Source organism: Punctularia strigosozonata (assembly GCF_000264995.1).
Source record: "Punctularia strigosozonata HHB-11173 SS5 unplaced genomic scaffold PUNSTscaffold_5, whole genome shotgun sequence".
NCBI lineage: Eukaryota > Fungi > Basidiomycota > Agaricomycetes > Corticiales > Punctulariaceae > Punctularia > Punctularia strigosozonata.
Genome location: NW_006767437.1, coordinates 1,922,179 through 1,940,622, shown reverse-complemented (window position 1 = coordinate 1,940,622; position 18,444 = coordinate 1,922,179). Strand labels below are relative to the sequence as shown.

Genomic DNA, 18,444 nt, shown 5'->3' with positions numbered 1-18,444 from the left:
GTGCTCCATGCTGCTCCGCAAGCCGGGTATTGAGCGGTGCTTGTATGCACAGCGGTAGTTGCCTGCGCAGTAATTTTGCAAAAATGAGTAATAGCCCTGAGTCGTCAAGTAGGACAGATCCGTGTATCCGAACTCTACATCAAATTCGGGCGTGAATTTGAATAACCTGATTCCGCGGGTCACTTCATCGCTCGGGACCTGATTTCGGTTTTGATCCCCACTTTGGTCTTCTGTCGTCGCTCAGTAAATCCTGAATCTGGAGATCAGCCACTGCATCACCTATTGCACGCCCTCGGTGCCGTCGCCGACAATCAAGGCAAACGTTCGCCATGCCCTCTCCCAGCACGCGACACCGTGTTATCGCTCTGTACAAAGAACTTCACAGGCTAGGGCGAGACTATCCAGACCCATCGTGAGCTGCTACATGGTCTCGATGGATGGATGGCGAGCTCAACTACGTACAGTTATCACTTCAACCACAAGATACGACGGATGTTCGAGAGTGAGTCTTGTAAATCACCCGGTGCTTCATGGAGAACGCTTATAATCATCGTAGAGAATAAGGATCTAACGAAGGCAGAGGACATCGAGAGGGCCATCAACTTTGGGGAATACATCAGAAATGGTATGCAATATTTATATCCCTCGTTCCGGGAATGGTTATTTATTCAGAACGTCCAGAAACACTAGCGCTGTATTCTCTTCGCAAATATCGACACCTGAAGCGGATGTATCCCGAAAGCGATGGAAAATTCGATTCACCTGACCCAGGCCCAAGGAATGCCTGATAGGCTGATCGTCGCCACCCTTGGGACGAACTACACTGCGCTATCGCCTCTTGCCCCTCTTCGCACCCGGTTTCCGCTTGCTCTTCGCCTTCAGCTCGTCAGGAAGCCACTCGTTGTCAGGCTCGGATTCCTTGCTGTCGTCCTGAGGAGCATCCTGTCCCGTAGGTTTATCCGTGCGCGGACCACTGCTACTCTCCTGGCACGCCGCTATCTCCTCCGGGCTGACGTGCTCCCCTCGCCGCAATCGCGCTGCGATTTCCGGCGTCACTGCTACGCGCTTCACGCCCGTCAAGAAGCCAGGGGCGCCTTTCCCTATGCCCGTTTTCTCGAGCTTGCGTTTCGCTAGCTTGCGAGAGATATAGATATATAGTGATGGAATGGAAAGGACGACGATAGCTCTACAGGCGGAGACGTCCCCATGATAGTGTCAGGCACTTGGCTTGGTATCAACTCAGGCCGAACGTACATTGTTGCTGCGACATATGGCGAGGTCTGCGTATCAGCCATGACGTTTAGCGAACAAGAATCTTCCGGCGCGTTCAAGCCGTTGCGCTGGCATGAATTCGATGAATTTGTTGTATTACGTAATACACAAGGGCCCAAGACGGCAATTACGTGCAAAACTAGGTGGCCCAAACCCCTCTTCGCATATTATCGCGTTCATATCGTGCTCGCAAAGGATCATCTAATGCCAAAGGTTGACTTCCTGGATAGCCCCAAGCGTAACCGGCACTTTTGCCTCTCCAAACCGATTCCGGCCTCCAGAAGGTCGGCTGGCGCTCTGTTCGTGACTGACTGCCGGTGCAGAGAAGGCGGCGGCGATACCTGCGTTTGGCTGAGGTCGTGTAAGCGGTGGTGGAATTTGCTAACTGTCGAAGGGGAATAAGAGGAGCAACCGATGCTTTATGGCGAGGAGTGTGAGGGGCAGGTTGCACGTAATTGTCCGGGTTCTTGAGCGGCTTTCGCTTGCGAGACCGTGAAGGAACGTGATCGACCTCAACGAGGAGAAGCTCTGGCCATCGAGCGATCCCAGTAGGAATATCTGGCTGATATATAGCATTCGCAGACGCCGCAGACTAGGCAAGCAAGCGGGTGTCAGTCTGGCTCTCATTGTATACACAGAGCTGAGCGACAATGGAGGGCTGACCGGAACCGTTGGCTCGCGCGTGACATTCTGTATCTCTATCGCGGATGCGCGGGCGCGTCGTTTGCGCTCTTTCGCCTCCGAGACTGAGTCCTGATAAGACCTTTCAAGTGCTCTAAAAATTCATGAGTGAGAGGCCACCGGTCTTCATGAAGTTGAACATACTTCGGAGCAGCAGGTGGAGGTTGCGGGTCCAAACGCACGATCTTCGGAGATTGTACTCCGGATAACAAGCGAAAGGCTGTTCTCAATGAGTAAAACATACATTCAGCAAGAGATAACTACTCACGAATGTCAGCAGGCTGCTGAGATTCTTCATTCTCGCTGAGTTTGCGTCGCTTTCGAGATAGACCTTCAACCTCAAGTGAGGCGCCTATCAGGGCATCGAGCGTGGAAACTCGATCAGAGACATCTTCAGCATCGAGTTCGTCAGTTTCTATGTCCTCTGACAACGCTGCACGGGTGGTATGTTCGAGTGATTGAGCAAGTAAATGAGGATTGCTGAATCGCGGAGTCTGCATCGCTGGAGGCGCTGTTTGTCCGTGTTAGGCTAGAGCCTCTAAGCCGCCTACGATCACGTTACTCATATTTTTCTGTACTTGCCGTCTGGCTGATTCTTGTGCACACATATATACCTCTCATGGCTCCGAAACCCACCCAAATGTCAACGGGCCCGAAGACCGCACCATATAAGAGCGGCTCTACAGAAAAGACCAGCAAGAAGCCTGCGCTTGCTCCCGCTTCATCTGCGGGTCGACAGGAGAGCCAGAAAAGGAAGAATGCCGAGCACGTAGAGGACGCCCCGGAGGAGCCAAAGAAACTTAAGAAAGCCAAGGTGGAGAAGGAGCAGAGCAAACTGCAGAGAACAGTGAAGAAAGGCAAGGAAAAGGCGGTCGAGAACTCAGTGACTGAGCCTCCTGAGACGGAGGCGGCTAAGGGAAAGGCGCAGGAGCCGATGAAGAAGTCGAAAGGCGGGGAGAAGGTGACGCCCTCACTGGCAGGGAGTGCAAAGGGGGGAAAGTCCTCGTCAGTCACGACGTCGCCGAAGACCAAACAATCGACATCCAATGCACAGGCTAAGCCCAAGCCTGCTCTCATCAGCCACGAGGGTGCGAAGCCGAAATCTTTGATCAAAGCCGCAGTCAAGGCAGTCGCGACGACCAAGAAGGCCAAGAAGGCGAAATCCCCGTCTCCTGCACCCAGCGAGTCGGACGACGAGTTATCTCTAGCGGACGACGAAGAAGATGAAGGCGATGAACACGAAGAAGCCGACGGTCAGTCAAGCGACGAGGGGGATGATGAAGACGACTCAGACGATGTCCATCTCCATGGCTTCTCGTCCGACGACAACTCCTCTGACGAAGAGCTTGAAGACGGTATTGGGTTGGACGTCTCCAAGTTGCCTACTATAGCGAAAGATGATGAAGCCGTCAAGCTTAAGCTAGAAAAAGCCAAGCGTGAAGCTGTAAGTATGCGCACCTTTGAGCCTTCATGAGCGATAGGACGCAACAATGACTCATTCTCATTCTCCCAGAACCAGGATCGCGGCGTGATATACCTTGGTCGCATACCGCACGGTTTCTATGAGGATCAAATGCGCGCATACTTTTCTCAATTTGGCGAGATTACCAGGCTTAGGCTATCACGGAACAAGAAGGCGAGTACTATCGCAGCATAACACAGGCGACCCCTGACATTGGTCATTAACGTCGTCCATAACAGACTGGTCGTTCCAAGCACTACGCATTTATCGAGTTCGATTCATCTTCGGTCGCACAGATAGTGGCGGAGACGATGGATAACTACCTGTTAATGGGTCACATCCTCCGCTGCAAAGTCATCCCCAAGGATGAAGTCGACCCCCATCTATGGATCGGTGCGAACAGGAAATGGAGGAGGGTGCCGAGAGACCCGGTCGCGAGAGTGAAGCATAATAAGGCACGCGTGTTGTGGACATGCGACAGCTCGAGGGTCTGATGTAATCCCCTCCTCTTCTAGCCTCGGACAGAGGAAGAGCAAGAAAAGGCCGAGAACCGCCTGATCAAGAGGCAGGAAACCATAAAACGGAAGTTGCAAGAGGTTGGAATCGATTACGACTTTTCGCCGGTGGCGTATGTAAGTTATACTCCGGAACCATTCCTTGTAACGAGTGTGACGGTGATTTCGACAGAAAAAAAGGACCAAGGCTGTTGAAACCTGATGTCTTCGCTCGTACGTATATCGCTACATGTTTGGGTGTAGTGGTTGTATACTGCCCGTTCAGGGTACTGTTTGGCACTGCCTACGTGCATACCTCTCGCTCCTCCGTTCGTACCCCTATGACCTCGGACCTGCGATGATACACCCCGAGCGTTCAACATCGCAGTGGAGAGCCCTTATCTACAGCTTCGGCTTCGGTCCATTCGACGTTTGGGTTTGCTGTTTCTGCTCTGGCTTAAGTTTGACGACCACCTGAGGGTTCTCTTCCTGGGGCCCCGTGATTTGATCTTTGGGCTTGTCCTCCGGCTTCAGGTCGGACGGCTCAGACGGTTCAGAGAACGCCGACGGCGGAGGATTCTTGCTATGTGAAGGCATACCTGATGAAGACGTAAGAGTAATAAGTATGACCCCATCCTCTGATACACTTCCTAATGGCCGCTGAACGTACTGAGGATAACCACAGCAATGTTCTGGGATGGTTGAGAAACGCGGAAAGGGGGAGGGCGGCGAATATAATTCTAAAGAACTTCCTAGAGCGATCGAGCGGGAGAGGTTGAACATGCGTCATCGACCGGCTGCCCATCGCAAGATCCCAGAATGGCGATCTGACTCCTAGATGCGTTGTGCACGGTACATATATGCAAGAAACACAGGCTCGGCGAACTCTGATCGTAAATAACTCTGATAATCACGCGCAAGTTGCCTAGATCGTACTTGGATTACAATCTACTGTCATGTTTGAACCATTTGCCCGTTCCTCCACCGGTACACGGGTCCCTGTATAGCGTGCAGTCAGAAAGCAGTCGCTGGCACTGGTATGCAGCTCACCTCTCCCACATTGTACCTGAGGATCGCGTTAGCAGGGCGCACAGAAACCTGGAACAGATACAATTCACCGATAGTAATTATTGGTTCCGGCTGCATTCACGGCTCGCCGGAAAGTCAAATTCATCCTCCCTAAAATAGAAGCATGTCAGCGCACCTCTAATCGCTCGCGTCATGAACCCCAACCTCCAGCATTGGCCCTCTTGGGTACGCTGTGAAGCCATTGGCTTTGTGTGCGCCCACGCATCACAATCATGTCTCCATTGTGTAATGTCCACTTCTCTTGCTTCGCGGTCTTGTCCGTCTTGTGCTTCATGTAGAAATCTCGCGAAGAACCAAGGGAGAGCGACGCTATTGTGGGTAGAGGACCGAGGAACGATTCGTCGTCGCTGTGCCACGATATCGAGTCTTTACCATCGGCATAGTAATTACACCTAAATATCATTCAGATTAATCCTCGGCGGAAATCGCTGCCGGGGCTGCTCACAGCACGAAGTTGAAGTAGTCCCCGGTCTTCACTTCAACTTGTCTCTTCAGCTCCCTCAATGCAGCAGGAATCGGACGCGGTTGTATCTTGTATTTGGTATCCGGTACGCCTGAATCATCGCATCCCCAAACGCAGGTCCATCGCGGTGTGTTGATTGTCGTTCCCCGGATCTTGTAGGTGACCTTCTCTGTTTCAGCAAACGAAGTGATACGTTGAAGCAAGTATGAGTGGGCGCACCCTATACCATGGAAACTCGTGGAGCAGATAATCGAACAGAATCTTCCTCACAGGCGACTTCAGGAAAGGTTCGAAGTGAAGCAAATCGAGGTCAGGGTCTTTCGCTATGACCGTTCCGGATGTTTCAGTGACGCTGCTCGAAAGGTCAAAGTTGGGCGCCTTGATCGCTATTGGGTTCGCTGTACATGGTCCGCCAGCGCATCCAACACCTGCCGCGGTCAATCCTCCCAGCCTTGGCTTTTTCAGACTCGAAACCTGGGAAACAGCGTCGGTATCTTCATGATCGGATTCCGTGCGGGGTCGCTTTACGATGAATGACAGTGTCGGTTGGGTGGGCATCGGGTCCAGAAGCACTGTAGAACATCTTCCTGAGCATTAAGATAAATACGCGAGCAGCGTCAGGAGTGAGTTCACGATGGAAGCAGCAGATCGAGGCGATGAAGTCACTCTGATGAAACACGTGGCTACGGAGAAAGCAGCGAGAGTACTTGGACACTGTGGATGATGCAGATGTCTCATGAAGTACCAGGCTACTAGTACTTAAAGTATCTCGGCCGGCCATGCGCCTCGACGCTAGAGAGATCTGAGGAGCTGCTTTTAGAGCTGATCTGTTCGCGATGTTGCATTGAAAATGTGATGATTTTTGGAGCGTGATGAGTCATCTATGCTCTGCATGGAGTGCATTAGATGTTTCTTCAGGATGGCCAGGATGAAGAGTCGAACGGACATCCCGCTGCCCGGTGACGCGGGAAGGATTCCAAACTCCGATGTAGCAGGGAGGCATAGCAGAATCGGATTATGGGTCGAAGAGAATGTAGCGGCTCAACTTTCGAATCTATTCCGTAATCCGTCCCTTAATCACCGGTTTGAGCCCCCCTAATGTTGCTATCGCGTGGGGTCCCCTCGCTTCCAGGAAAGATGGTTCATCTTGCCAATCCGGCAATTGCGAAGCTGCGTTTCCGAAAGTGTAGACGAGCGCAGAAACGAGTCGATCCGAGCTCGTCAGAGATCTTTGGACTTTCCCAGTAAGTGGCACGAACGGCACGAACGGCACGAACGTGCTCCTTCCACATTCCTTCGCTGTCAAACGTAGTCGTTCGGCGGATCACACATTGCATGAGTGGCGTCGTATTGTGCCGGACGGCACGCTCGTGGAAACCCAGGAAGAACACGACTAAGTTGTTGTCGCATGCAGATACCAGAGTGGGCTGATTGTCCGCGCCAGGCATCCCATCGGAAGTCCAGGATGATCGGCCTTCGAGTGAACAATGCTTGTCTTCATGCAGTTGTAAGATCGCTGTCACATCGGTCACGATTAGTCGCGCTATGTCACACTCAAGCGTAGCTCTCATGTCGGCATTACAACATCCAGATTCTAGTCTACCTAACATTACATCGACATCCACCCCACAAGGAGAAAACGAGAGTGCATAGCATTTCGTGATTGATACGAGTAGCAGGCAGGAGTTTTAAAGGTTACATCAGAGTCTCGACAGACCGCAAGATGGGGAATTAGAGAGCGGCAGCGGGAACTGTACGACCGTCCTTCGGCTTGGAAATACCACGGACAAAGCCTTCCTGGGTCTCGTTCGAAAGCTCTTCGAGAGACCGTTGCTTGGTCTCGGGTATAAGGAGGGTCGAGAAGATGCCGGTCAGCATGAAGAACGCAAAGATTTCCAAACTGCAGGATATGAGCGCGTCAGCAAGGAGCTCCGAGGAAATAGGAAGGCGGGAGAAGAGACTCACATGTGCTTGACGAAGGCGTTCTTGCCGCCAATATCCTTCAGGCGCGCAAAGCCGACCTGCGCCACGATGGCGCCGAGCTTGCCAGAGGCAGCCGAAATTCCGTGCGCGGTCGAACGGTAGCGCGTCGGGAACGCCTCACCAGGTACCACAAAGGTCGTAGTGTTGGGGCCAAAGTTCTGGAAGAAGTTGGCCAAGCAGTAGAGGAAAACGAAGGCGTCTGTAGCGCCGGACGATGCCGTCAATTTGTCGTAGCCGAAACCCATGATGACGAAGAGGACGGTGAGCACCGTGAATCCCATGAGCTGGATGGGCTTGCGGCCCCAGGTATCGATAAGGAGGAAAGAGGCGTAGTATCCGGGGATAAGGCCGGCGGCAGAAAGGATGAGATTGCCCACGCAGACGTTCTTGAGGGTGAGGTAGGCCTTGGTAGCGCCGGTCGCCTTTCCTGCGCCGCTGAAGCCAATAGCGGTGAGCACGATGGATGAGTTAAGACCAAGACCGTAAAACGCGATCTGGAAGAGCGGGTCAGATAAAAATTTGTGTGAAATGACGGAGTATTTCTTACGTCGAGAGCGAACCAAGAGTAGGAGGTGCCGATGAGGACTTTCAGATTCTCCCACTTGGAGAAATGCGCGACGAAATCGCGGCGCGAAGCCTTTGGCGCGTCGACGCGCTGCACGACTGCGTCAGGGTCGACCACGTAAGTGCCGTCGCTGAGAACATGCTCGACGTCAGACACAGCTTGCTTGATGTTGCGCTCGATGTCCATGGTGAAACGGGGAGTTTCGGGGATGGTAAGACGAAAGTAAAGTGCGATCACGGCGGGCACGCATCCGAGACCGATGAGCAGGCGCCAGGTGAAATCGATGTGGAAGAACTCGTTCGGATCATCGTGGATAATCTTGTTCTTGAAGGCGGCGACGACTATCAAGCCAACGAGGGCGGCGGTAAAGTTTCCCCAGCCCTGCGCAGCAAAAACTGCCGTCATCATCCTGCCGCGCGTTCGCGTCGCAGCGAACTCGGACGAGATTACTGCGGACAAAGGATAATCTCCTCCAATACCGACGCCTTGGATAAACCGCCATACGACGAGGACGCCGATGAGAGAGACTGCATGTCCATGGCCAGCAACCGCCTGACCAAAAGTCGCGATGATGATGATCATGAGCTCGATACCGTACATTCGCTTGCGACCGACTGAAGGAACAGTGAGTAAAAGGGATTGAATATTAGCTAACGTCTACATACCGATGTCGGCGAGCCATCCAAACAGCAGTTGACCGACAAGAGTGCCACAAGGCGTAGCGACCTTGATACCAAGGTCTTGGTTTGCAATCAAGGCACCAGCGTGGCCGGGACCGTAAACGTATCCCAACATTGTCGACGCGATATTGATCGCGAAAATGTCGTACCTGCCAACAAACATTATCAGCGCTTGCTTTGAACAGCGTACCGAGATACGACCTACGCATCGGTGAAGAAACCGACACCAGCGACCATGCAGACTTTAACATGGAACCATCTTAAAGAAGTGTCAGAACATTGGCGCGCCCACTGACAACGGGGTCAGATTACTCACGAGAAGCTCGCATTGTCAACTTCTGCGAGGGCCGCACGCCTCCGCTCATCGAGGGTATACACAGCAGGCTGCTTCTCGATAGAAGAAGTGGATGTCTTGTCGTGTTCGGCCATCGCAATATTATAGAGGGGACGAGAGCGAAAGTCCTGCGAGGGAGCGGTGCGAAGTGGCGACCGATAACTGTAAACTCAGCGTTTGCATCTTTATAAAGGAGCCCTTTCGGACCCAGGCACTCCGTCGCATCAAAGGAGCTAGTGGACGAGTGCGCCAGAGCGCGCACGTTCGTGCGGCGAGTGGTGGAAACGCTACACAGCCACAGTTCCCACGACTCCTCAGGACGACCGCTTCGCGATATTCGTAGAACGTGCGAAGTGAACCATGCTGAACCCGCGCCTGCCCGCGCTCCAGTGCTCCGCTTGACAACTCTTCCGCGTCCGATCGCACAGCGAGAGCCACAGCCAAGGCTGTCAGGGGTGCCATCGGGCCCGAAATTTTGCCCTTGTGGACGCCGCTGGACGACTCGGAGGGTCGTCGACTCAGTGCGGCCACAGGGTTCGCGCAGAGAAGCGAACCATTCCGTTGGCCAAAGCTTCTTCATAACTCAAGATATAGCACAGGGCTCACAGCAGTTCCCGCTCTACGAATATCCGCTCGATATAGCTTCTCCGGAAGATCCAGCCAAAGAACCGAGCTTGGCGCATTTACGTCTCACCTCTCCGTCCTCTCCGAGTTCTGGCGCAGCTAGAGAAGTCCTCCGGCGGTGCCTGGAGATGACATCCGTACAAGCTGACGGAGATGCTGCACATGCCGAACTCCGTAGGAGCCCTCGATGAGCCTGGATTGCCGACTCTTCGACAGCTTGAACCTGATTGTTCATGCACGTTCGCGTTGGCTGCCATTGCATCAAGCTATGTTTCCCTTTCTCTGATAGATCTGGTCTGATTACTCGTTTCCGGCCTATTTCGGGCCTCTACAAGTTAAGAGCCATCCAGATAACCCACTTTAATACCTGTGAACGCGGCACATTCATTGGTGCAGTTCACGATTAGCTTCAGGCATGTGTTCCGAGACTTGCCTTACTGAGGCGCCTGAGATGGTCGCTGTACCCGATCTTGATCGTCATTGTGCGATCTCTGTTCCTTGTCAGTACATGCCCTCGGGCTTAGTTAAACTCCGGCAATCTTAGCCTGGTGTTCGTTCGCTACTCCGCCAGCGATCCACTCACTCTGAGGTGGCACCCTAGTTCGACGCCAAACCTGGTGCCGTCCAGCAGCCGGCATATCGTGGCCCGGATTGGGCAAATCTTCTGACACAGAGACGGCACAGCAGAACCAATGCCTTCTTCCGGACCGTGTGGACTATCTGAGAATGGCATCTTCCTGCTTTCTTCGAAACCTTGGTACAATGCAGAGCTTTACGGATATGTCGGTTCGAAATCCCTTGCAACGAATCCTACTCATCCGATTCATATCTATTGTCCAAGGACGCTCAGCGGAAGGCGGCGCAGATTCGACGCAGACGTGTGAGGCGATGGTCAGCAACGGTTCCCCATTCAGTATGAATGCCCCTGGATCTCATTGAGATCGGCCCGTTGCAACCGGTATAAATCCCAAAATATATGTAAACCGACACGCGCATGGCACACGACCAGAGCATTCATATACACCTAACCCACCCAATATGGTCCGGTCAGGCGTGGTAGTTGCATTATGAGTTGAACTGTCCCCTCGTCGCCCAACCCCCGAAGCAACCCCCCCCCCCCCGTGTGACAGAGGCTAGTCCCGACGCACTTGTTGGCGTCGCCCTTGCGTTCGTGAAAACGCGGAGGAATTGGTTTCGGAGCAAGCATTGAAAAACCGAACACCGTACTTATATATACATAAGCTAGACCTTGGAAAATCCGTCGCCATAAGCAATGTGCAACGTCAGATCGCTGCCGTTTCTCCCTCCGAAATCCAGCGGGACATCGATCTTCTCGCTTTGGACCAGCTCTCCGAGATCGGGAACCCGGCCGATCTGCGCGCGTGCCCGTCGAGATTGTCGGCGGCTGCCGCAGCAGAAGCACTTTCGCACCCAGGTGAGGTCCATGAACCAAGGACCGAGCTTCTTGAACAAGGGGAGGACAGAGAGCGCCGGTTGCACTACGATGAATAGTGCCAGAAGCTGGATGCACTTCAGTTCAGCGAGAAGATGTCGGGCTAGGACAGGAAAGTACGAACCTGACCGAAGGAGACATTCCATCCTGCGTTGTCTTGAGTACCGAGGAGGCCGAGTTCCACCTGAATACAGTGCCGTCATTCACAAAGGATGCTACGAAAGAGAGAACACGCGCCCGTACCGTAAGCACCCAGTAAACAAAGGGGAGCGCGATGACGGAAGTGAAATGAATGAACGGGTACCGATCTCTGACGAAATGCCTGGAAGCAGGATGAGTCAGTTCGCCGCCTACTGCCAAAAGAGCACGGCGCACATACCAGACCTGCCAAAAGTGCCAGGAGTAGCCATCTTTCCATATTTCCTTCCTGCGCGCTACTATCACCACTATCCAAGCGACGATGGTGAGCAACAGCGGGAGAGAGAACACCGAACCCATGGCCTTGGATATCTTCGCCAATTGGACCAAGATCACGCCACCGGCGGCGTAGAACTTCTCGATGAGGATGTCACTGCGATAGACGTCGCAGTTCGGCTGCGAGAATCGATGGGACGGAGCTGTGAAGATGAAGATGACGAGCGCCAGCCACATGACGAAGGCGCCGAGGACGAGGATCTTCGAGAGTAAGTGACGACCACGTCGTTTCTCCTCCCGCGGAGCGGGACCAAGTGTCCCGGACAAGCGATGACGCTTTCCAAAAAGCGAGAGGGTGGCATAGACCCAGAGGTAGAGCGTCACAGGCGAGCCCACAATGATGCTTCGTCGGCAGGGAAGTCAGCGAATGGACACCGAGTTAACGACAACCTGCGCGTACCTTGACAGGACTGCATGGAATTTTGTAAGCTGCTCCTTGAATATCGCTATGCTGGTGGCGAACAGCTGGAGAAGAACAGAAGAAGCCCTCAGAGATCAATCAAGGTGTTCCATTGAACACAACTTTACCAACGAGTAGATTGTAAGGATCTGATATATCTCGACCTCAGCGAGGATAAATTGGCGTGGAGAACGATTCCTCGTACCTGGGCCTGGAATGACTCGCGGATATCGTCGAAATCCGGAGAGTAGAATATCAGGAGAGCTATGAAGGTCCTCAATGGTTTTGTCTAGCACCGTATGAGGTGCAACATACATAGAAACAAGTTACTGAGGTACGCTATTGAAAACTTCAATAAACCAGCCTGAAAAAGACGAATGCACCCGATGACTTACCGCCAATGCGCACTAATGGTCCTGTTGCATGCGCGGGAGATCGTTGAGTACAAATTGCATGACGCGTAGGCGCTCAGACTTACCTGCGATATCAGACTGGGAACAGTACCCGTAAGGGCAGTCGTCGTCTGAACTACGTGACAAGGTCAGCTTCAAGGGATTGACAAAAGTGGCTTTGCGGCATAGGAAGAATGAGTACTCACGGCGGGTTCAAGCAGTATGCGCCAATATAGTTAGAGTTGCCTCCACCGCTTCCCGTCAAGTTCAGAAAGTTGACCATGCCCTGGGTCCATGTGCATGGCGAGTAATCAATCGAAGGGTAGGCGAGAACCGATTGATCTATGAAACAACGAGTGTCGTTCAAATAATCTACGTAGCCATATGTCCCAGCCATGTCGAACGAAAAGACTCGAGCCTGCGAGGTGGTGCGTGTGCTTGAAAGACCAAGGGGTCACTTGCATCGTAATACCGAGCATATATCTCCAGTAGAGAGTATCGGCGGCGATGCTATCCCACACTAAATATAAAAGTACACATTGCCAGTTCACACTGCCTTCGATAGGCCAACCACAGCAGGGCTCGATAAGGTAGATATGACCGGGAAATATATCTGTAGAGGGCGCTCATCAGAGGATCGCTCGCGATGCAGGGGAGAGAACCATGGTTACCTCCCGAACTTCATAACGTCACGGCGAAACGCTCCCATGGACAACTGCGACGGCGTAGCACAGCCCCTGCAATGTGCTGCAATAACCCAGGGTCCTGAGCAACATCAAAATAGGCCGAGGCCCTCGTCACACTTCTTCGAGATATCCTTGCACTATCAAGTGTTCGATGTCCGCCCTCCGCACCATGAACCGCTGCCCCCTCTTGAAGTCGATAGCCCCAAGCTCGGTCTGAATCACCCCGCAATCCTTCACAACCCGCACGAGCACGTGTAGATCCTTTGGAACGCTCATGATGTTGGCCGTGATGTCCAACTCGTCGCTGAACGCGCCACGGAAGTCCATGACGGACGCGTTGTACGCCTTGAGGAAGTCGACCTCGTGTGGCGAGAGTTTGGCACGTGTATCTGCAGAGGACAGAAGATGTGGCAGGGATCCTCCCGCGGACCAGTACATGTCGCGCAAACGGTCTAAACGATGTTGGTGGTACGCGAGCAGGCAGCGCTTGTTGCGCTCAATCGCGGTCTGGAAGATGAGGAGGGCGGGAGTGTGAGGATCTTCCCCATCGAGCTTCGCGTTCTCTTCGTCGAGCTGTGAGGATTCAGCCAGAGCGTTCGCGATGCTTTGCTCGAGCTGACGCTGTTCGCGAACGATGGATCGAACGAGCGGGTCGTTGTACTTGAGCAAGTTGTCTGTGAGAGTCGATCGGCGGGATTCCGTGACCAGCTGTGTGGCGAGTTCGCCGTATTGGTTCGTTGTTGAAGTCATACCGCCTGTTGACGTCGTGTATTGGAAGCAATAGCTTCAAATCATGTAAGTATGTGGTACGGAGCGTTAACGCGACTTTTGCGATCGTGACAAAACGCGTTTACAGCGTTACGAAACGTGAGCGCGTGAGCATTGAGCACGTGGCGTCACTTTTTTGCCGTCGCGGCGTCGCCTTGTCTCCCCAGGCTTGGACATCTTCGAGTTCGCGTCTTTTGCACTATTTGCATTTCCCTGACTCGGTACACATGAACCGATTGCACCTATTCAAGTCCACTCCGACAATTTGTGTATCGCCTTTGGACACTGGTAGTCCCGGTGACCCACTCGCAGGCGAAACCCCCCGGAATACTTGTTGACTCGCCATCAAGTCCAGCGGTGATGGAACACAAGTGCTTACACTGGTGCTTTGATCGCAGACACTCTATGGCGCCTCACTATATGCGGCATTATGATCCCTTGCAGCCTTGCAGGAGGATGCGCTGGCAAATACAGCGGATCCAGTTCCGCCTTGGATATTGCCTCTTCAGATGTCTACCCGTTGATGAGAAAACCTCACTGTCTGGATTATGGACTCCCGTCCATCATAGAAGTTTCTGTTAGCAGTGGCGAGCATGCCAGAAATACACTCATATGAAAGAAGCTCTGCTAGATTCATCGCCTTTCCGGCTGGCGCACGAATTTGACCTATCCTGGACCAAGAGGGCACGACGCGCTACCTCTAACACCACTCAAGGGCCTACGAGGGATAGGTCTCCTACGAACATCGGTATCGCCATCAAATCTCTTCGAAAACTTCAAGAACTTCACAACACAGAGTTTGACAAACCTGTGAGGACAACGCTCCGATGGTCGAAGTAATGCTGGAACTGATCTCCCATCCCAGAAATACTCTGATGGCTGATCACTGCGATCTCAGCATGGACGCAACATATCGCATGAAGACGGAAGAACCGTGCTCGGAACTGCGTACGGGACGAAAATGTGATATTTGGCTGACTGCGCAACGGCAAATGGGGCGCATCCGAGATACCCATTCAAGGCCGGTCTCGTCGGCCATGATGATTATTGCTTGCGTTGCGGCTGACTTATGCCCTTCGACATCGCGCTCCACAACGCTTTTGCTGGCGACCGGATTTGGAAGCTTCACTGTACATTTCGAATCCTGCGCAAACGCCTGTTGGCTCAAAAAGCATCCTTCAAGGGTCGGATAACCGACATAGCCGCCTCCGTGAATATGCTGTTCCCTGGGTTTCGTCTCTCTGAAGGTCCCGTTTCTCTGTTAAAACCAGGGCTATCCTTGTTGTACCCTCATGAGACCATCCCGATGCGCTCAAGACCGCGGAAGCTGGCAAGTGTCTCAGTCTTCTGTACTGGAGATAGGAAGCCACCTTCGATTCTGCGCCAAGACATGAACCGCGTCCAAACCCCGTCAGCGCTGCGCACGGCCAACAAGACTCGCCTTCCCAATTGACAGCCAGGGTGAACCTTCGTCATCCCGAGCCAATTCGCATCTTCGTGCGTCATGCGGAGATACACTCCGTGTGACGCCCGTTGTCCGCAGTGGAGGCGCCGCGGCCGGCTAGTCTCAGTCTAATATCCGGATGTCCTTGTCCTTGCGGCTTCTCGCTCCCTCGTACGCTGGGGCTTGTACTCCATTCGGAAGCTGGGAGGAGCACGTTCTGGGGCGTCGTTCGGTACTTACGATGCATTCCAGTTGACTAGCGCCGCGCATGGCGCCAATAATTGACACTCGGTTCCACTCGGTCCGCAATGCAGACGATGGAATGCTGCCAGGTAACGCATGATCCGATCCAATGCTGCTAAGTAGACCTATGTTGATTTCGTTTTCCAGATCAGGTCATAGCGACATTATATTGTGCGCCAATGTGAATGTATGCAGTGAAATAGCTTTTAGACCTTCTCTCTCATCCACGCGGGCGCCGTTTTAGGACAAGGCCGCCGCCGAGTCTAAATCGATCCTATCGAGCACGACCGTCGTGGGCCATCCAACTCGCTCGTTGTTATTGTCCAGCGGCGAGAGAACACACAGACAGGATTGTGCACCTTCTTACCTTTTGTTCATGCCTTGATAGACTTTCACTTTCACTGCGGAACCGCAGGGCTTGACGAGCTTTGGCGCCTTCTATTCTTTCATGGTTGGCCATCACATGTTGGTGCCCGGCCGAGGGACCGGGAAACGCCGTAGTATGTCCAGCTGTCGATAGCTTCGCAAACATTGCATGCCTTCGACTTCCGTGCCGATTATGTGATTCTCGCAACGCATGTTTCCTCCCATGCGGCAGCCTGCCTTGTTCCCGAACGGAAATTTAAGCTTTCGCCCGCAACCTTGCCCATCTGGCCATCTGCATCGATCTCGCCTCTCGAGGCCTCGTGGCGGAACGTGGCGACTCCGCGAAGACGAGTGTGCGCCCGCATCGACGCGTTGTTGTTGTATTGTTGTGGGCAGTAGGGACAGACCGATCGGCTTCCGGATCGGGCCATGCGTTTGTCGTCGACTACCGCGACTCGCGCGACGTTGTCCGGCGCGTCCTCCAGCCCCCTTTCTCAGTCGAAACGGACGTTTATTGTATCCTACACCTGCTGGAACTCCAGCGGGATGCTAGAAGCTGGCGGCGGGGGTTCCGTGGAGGGCGATTATTGTGTTGTCCGAAAATGGAAGGAGCCAGGAACGGCACAAGAGCGGTCGTGACGGGATGGGCCACACTGCCTCTATACCCTCCGTCCGGTCTTGTCTCACATTCGCCTCTTCATATCAGTCCCCGTTCTCCTCCCCTGCCATCCTATCTTCCCCCCTCTGGGGTTATCTTTTTGTTCCGCCCCCCCTCCCTCTGGCTCTTGCTCATCATGGGCTCTTGTATGTCTGGGCAAGTCGACTTCGACGGCGAGGTCAACCTCTACCATTTCGACCTTCATAAGGCAGTAGGACGGGGGGCGTTCGGCAAGGTGTGTGTCTCGCTAGACGGTTGAGGTGGTGTTGCACGGTGTTGCATGCCCTACTCCATGACATCGTGCTTACCTCGCGATGCTCACGACTTCATCTAGGTCCGTGTCGTCGAACACAAACGGACCAAGAAACTATATGCACTGAAGTACATCGACAAAGCGCGCTGTATACGGCAAAAAGCCGTCGCGAACATCATCCAGGAGCGGCGCTTGCTCGAGGAGGTGCGTTGGCCCCGTGCAGTGACCCGTCGTGCCCGTCGCTGAGTATCTCTGCCCTCCCCCAGATAGACCACCCGTTCGTCGTGAACATGCGCTACGCATTTCAGGACGACGAGAATTGCTTCTTCGTTCTTGATCTGATGCTCGGTGGTGATTTGCGTTGTACGTCCGCACCCATCACGTCGCCGCACTCACGGCTTGATCTCTCATTGTTCGACACTTTAGTCCACTTGGAGCGCAAAGGCCCGTTTCCTGAGGAAGTCGTGCGATTCTGGGTAGCGGAGCTGTCACAGGCCCTAGAATACCTCCACCGCCAACGGATCATGCACCGGTACGTTCCCGCCTTGTACAGCCCCTCGCCTCGCACTCACGGCCCGTCCGCTTTCCTTGTCGATCGTTTCATGCTCCTAGAGACATCAAGCCGGACAACATCCTGCTCGATGCCGCCGGCCACGCGCACTTTACCGACTTCAACATCGCCATCCATTACTCGGAGAAGCGCATGCACACCTCTGTCGCGGGCAGCATGGCGTATATGGCGCCCGAGGTGGTCGACTCCACCGGGGCGCTCGCCGGCGGGCGCAAGGGCTACACGTGGTGTGTCGATTGGTGGAGCCTCGGGGTGACGGCGTACGAGCTCCTCTTCCAACGCCGCCCGTTCGACGGGCGCACCGCGGAGAAAATGAAGTCGTCCATTCTCCGTGATCCGATCCGATTTCCCATCTTGGACGGGGGTATGGTCGGCGTTTCGCGGCGGGATGCGCCGCCAAACGTGGTCAGCCAAGAGGGCGCTAGTGCGCTACGGCAGGTGGGCTGCATGCACCGCCATTTGTAACGTTTTCCGTACTAATTCGGCCTCGACTGGCGCCAGTTTCTCGAGCGCGACCCGAAGAAACGGCTAGGTTGCAGGCCTCATGGCCAAGGCATTTCGGACATCGAGCAACACCCATGGTTCAGGTCGATTGATTGGGATCAGGTGAACAACAAGGCGCTGACGCCTCCCTTCACACCTGATGTACGCGTTTTCCCCATATGTCGATGGTTGTGTTCCTATATTAACGCGCTCACACGCACGCCTCTGCAGCAAAAGAAACCGAACTTTGACGTGACACACGAGCTCGACGAGTTCCTGATGGTTGAAAAGCCCTTGACGCACACGAAACGCAAGGCAAATCCAGACCTTGAGAAGATGAAGCCGGAGCTCCGTCAGATGGAGGAGCAGTCAGTCGCTCTCCCTCCCACATGCCATTGGGTGGTAGTGCTGATCCCGTCGATAGGTTCACCGTTTATGACTTCACCTCGACGCAGCGGATGTCATACTACCCGCACAATGAGCCCATCACCGCGGCGAAGTCTCGACCTTCCCGATCACCCTCTGCAGGACACTCTTCCTCTGGCCATTCCCGTCACAATTCTCAGGATTCGACGACAGCGCGGGACATGACCGCCACCGCGTCGG

The 18,444-nt window shown here is 53.8% G+C and overlaps 9 protein-coding genes across 9 annotated transcripts; 3 read left to right on the top strand and 6 right to left on the bottom strand.

The window, feature by feature from the left end:
- Positions 1-329: 329 nt before the first annotated feature.
- PUNSTDRAFT_66473 (uncharacterized protein) lies at positions 330-788 on the top strand (the record flags this gene model as incomplete). Its single annotated transcript, XM_007383226.1, has 4 exons — positions 330-412; positions 465-502; positions 557-625; positions 682-788. 4 exons carry the CDS (start codon positions 330-332, stop codon positions 786-788), a joined length of 297 nt encoding a protein of 98 aa, XP_007383288.1.
- Positions 789-828: 40 nt separating this feature from the next.
- On the bottom strand, positions 829-1,270 carry PUNSTDRAFT_44202 (uncharacterized protein; the record flags this gene model as incomplete). Its single annotated transcript, XM_007383225.1, has 2 exons — positions 829-1,130; positions 1,255-1,270. 2 exons carry the CDS (start codon positions 1,268-1,270, stop codon positions 829-831), a joined length of 318 nt encoding a protein of 105 aa, XP_007383287.1.
- Positions 1,255-2,451, bottom strand: PUNSTDRAFT_125959 (uncharacterized protein). Its single transcript, XM_007383224.1, has 4 exons — positions 2,222-2,451; positions 2,098-2,173; positions 1,936-2,047; positions 1,255-1,864 (listed from the first exon to the last, which is right to left on the bottom strand). Exons 3-4 carry the CDS (start codon positions 1,959-1,961, stop codon positions 1,654-1,656), a joined length of 237 nt encoding a protein of 78 aa, XP_007383286.1. The 5' UTR covers positions 1,962-2,047; positions 2,098-2,173; positions 2,222-2,451; the 3' UTR covers positions 1,255-1,653.
- A 127-nt stretch (positions 2,452-2,578) lies between these two features.
- On the top strand, positions 2,579-4,232 carry PUNSTDRAFT_120238 (uncharacterized protein). The gene is made up of 5 exons (XM_007383223.1): positions 2,579-3,397; positions 3,467-3,589; positions 3,655-3,870; positions 3,931-4,047; positions 4,103-4,232. The coding sequence occupies exons 1-5, from the start codon at positions 2,594-2,596 to the stop codon at positions 4,130-4,132; spliced, it is 1,290 nt and encodes a 429-aa protein (XP_007383285.1). The 5' UTR covers positions 2,579-2,593; the 3' UTR covers positions 4,133-4,232.
- A 646-nt stretch (positions 4,233-4,878) lies between these two features.
- On the bottom strand, positions 4,879-5,797 carry PUNSTDRAFT_20344 (uncharacterized protein; the record flags this gene model as incomplete). The annotated part of the gene is made up of 6 exons (XM_007383222.1): positions 4,879-4,908; positions 4,960-4,975; positions 5,028-5,088; positions 5,143-5,390; positions 5,444-5,625; positions 5,681-5,797. Coding segments are annotated over 6 exons (654 nt in total), but the record flags the coding sequence as incomplete, so codon positions are not given.
- Positions 5,798-7,033: 1,236 nt separating this feature from the next.
- PUNSTDRAFT_52112 (phosphate permease) lies at positions 7,034-9,173 on the bottom strand. The gene is made up of 6 exons (XM_007383221.1): positions 9,006-9,173; positions 8,895-8,948; positions 8,675-8,838; positions 7,992-8,623; positions 7,427-7,938; positions 7,034-7,361 (listed from the first exon to the last, which is right to left on the bottom strand). The coding sequence occupies exons 1-6, from the start codon at positions 9,116-9,118 to the stop codon at positions 7,193-7,195; spliced, it is 1,644 nt and encodes a 547-aa protein (XP_007383283.1). The 5' UTR covers positions 9,119-9,173; the 3' UTR covers positions 7,034-7,192.
- A 1,716-nt stretch (positions 9,174-10,889) lies between these two features.
- On the bottom strand, positions 10,890-12,763 carry PUNSTDRAFT_133784 (uncharacterized protein; the record flags this gene model as incomplete). Its single annotated transcript, XM_007383220.1, has 11 exons — positions 10,890-11,168; positions 11,225-11,284; positions 11,344-11,422; positions 11,480-11,917; positions 11,975-12,039; positions 12,103-12,123; positions 12,180-12,238; positions 12,290-12,313; positions 12,370-12,390; positions 12,453-12,502; positions 12,573-12,763. The coding sequence occupies 11 exons, from the start codon at positions 12,761-12,763 to the stop codon at positions 10,890-10,892; spliced, it is 1,287 nt and encodes a 428-aa protein (XP_007383282.1).
- A 400-nt stretch (positions 12,764-13,163) lies between these two features.
- On the bottom strand, positions 13,164-13,802 carry PUNSTDRAFT_67133 (GINS complex Psf1 component; the record flags this gene model as incomplete). The annotated part of the gene is made up of 1 exon (XM_007383219.1): positions 13,164-13,802. One exon carries the CDS (start codon positions 13,800-13,802, stop codon positions 13,164-13,166), a length of 639 nt encoding a protein of 212 aa, XP_007383281.1.
- Positions 13,803-16,667: 2,865 nt separating this feature from the next.
- Positions 16,668-18,429, top strand: PUNSTDRAFT_67143 (kinase-like protein; the record flags this gene model as incomplete). The annotated part of the gene is made up of 7 exons (XM_007383218.1): positions 16,668-16,766; positions 16,866-16,988; positions 17,051-17,147; positions 17,211-17,316; positions 17,397-17,793; positions 17,857-18,000; positions 18,070-18,429. 7 exons carry the CDS (start codon positions 16,668-16,670, stop codon positions 18,427-18,429), a joined length of 1,326 nt encoding a protein of 441 aa, XP_007383280.1.
- Positions 18,430-18,444: the final 15 nt, after the last annotated feature.

Coding starts and splice junctions, on each gene's coding strand:
- PUNSTDRAFT_125959 (XM_007383224.1), bottom strand. CDS start 1,961: ATGTCACGCGCGAGCCAACGGTTCCG. Junction 1,865..1,935: donor CGCGCGAGCCAACGGTTCCG/GTCAGCCCTCCA, acceptor TTGCTTGCCTAG/TCTGCGGCGTCTGCGAATGC.
- PUNSTDRAFT_120238 (XM_007383223.1), top strand. CDS start 2,594: ATGTCAACGGGCCCGAAGACCGCACCATATAAGAGCGGCTCTACAGAA. Junction 3,590..3,654: donor GGCTATCACGGAACAAGAAG/GCGAGTACTATC, acceptor CGTCCATAACAG/ACTGGTCGTTCCAAGCACTA. Junction 4,048..4,102: donor ACTTTTCGCCGGTGGCGTAT/GTAAGTTATACT, acceptor TGATTTCGACAG/AAAAAAAGGACCAAGGCTGT.
- PUNSTDRAFT_52112 (XM_007383221.1), bottom strand. CDS start 9,118: ATGGCCGAACACGACAAGACATCCACTTCTTCTATCGAGAAGCAGCCT. Junction 7,939..7,991: donor ACTCTTGGTTCGCTCTCGAC/GTAAGAAATACT, acceptor CCGCTCTTCCAG/ATCGCGTTTTACGGTCTTGG. Junction 7,362..7,426: donor AACGCCTTCGTCAAGCACAT/GTGAGTCTCTTC, acceptor CATATCCTGCAG/TTTGGAAATCTTTGCGTTCT.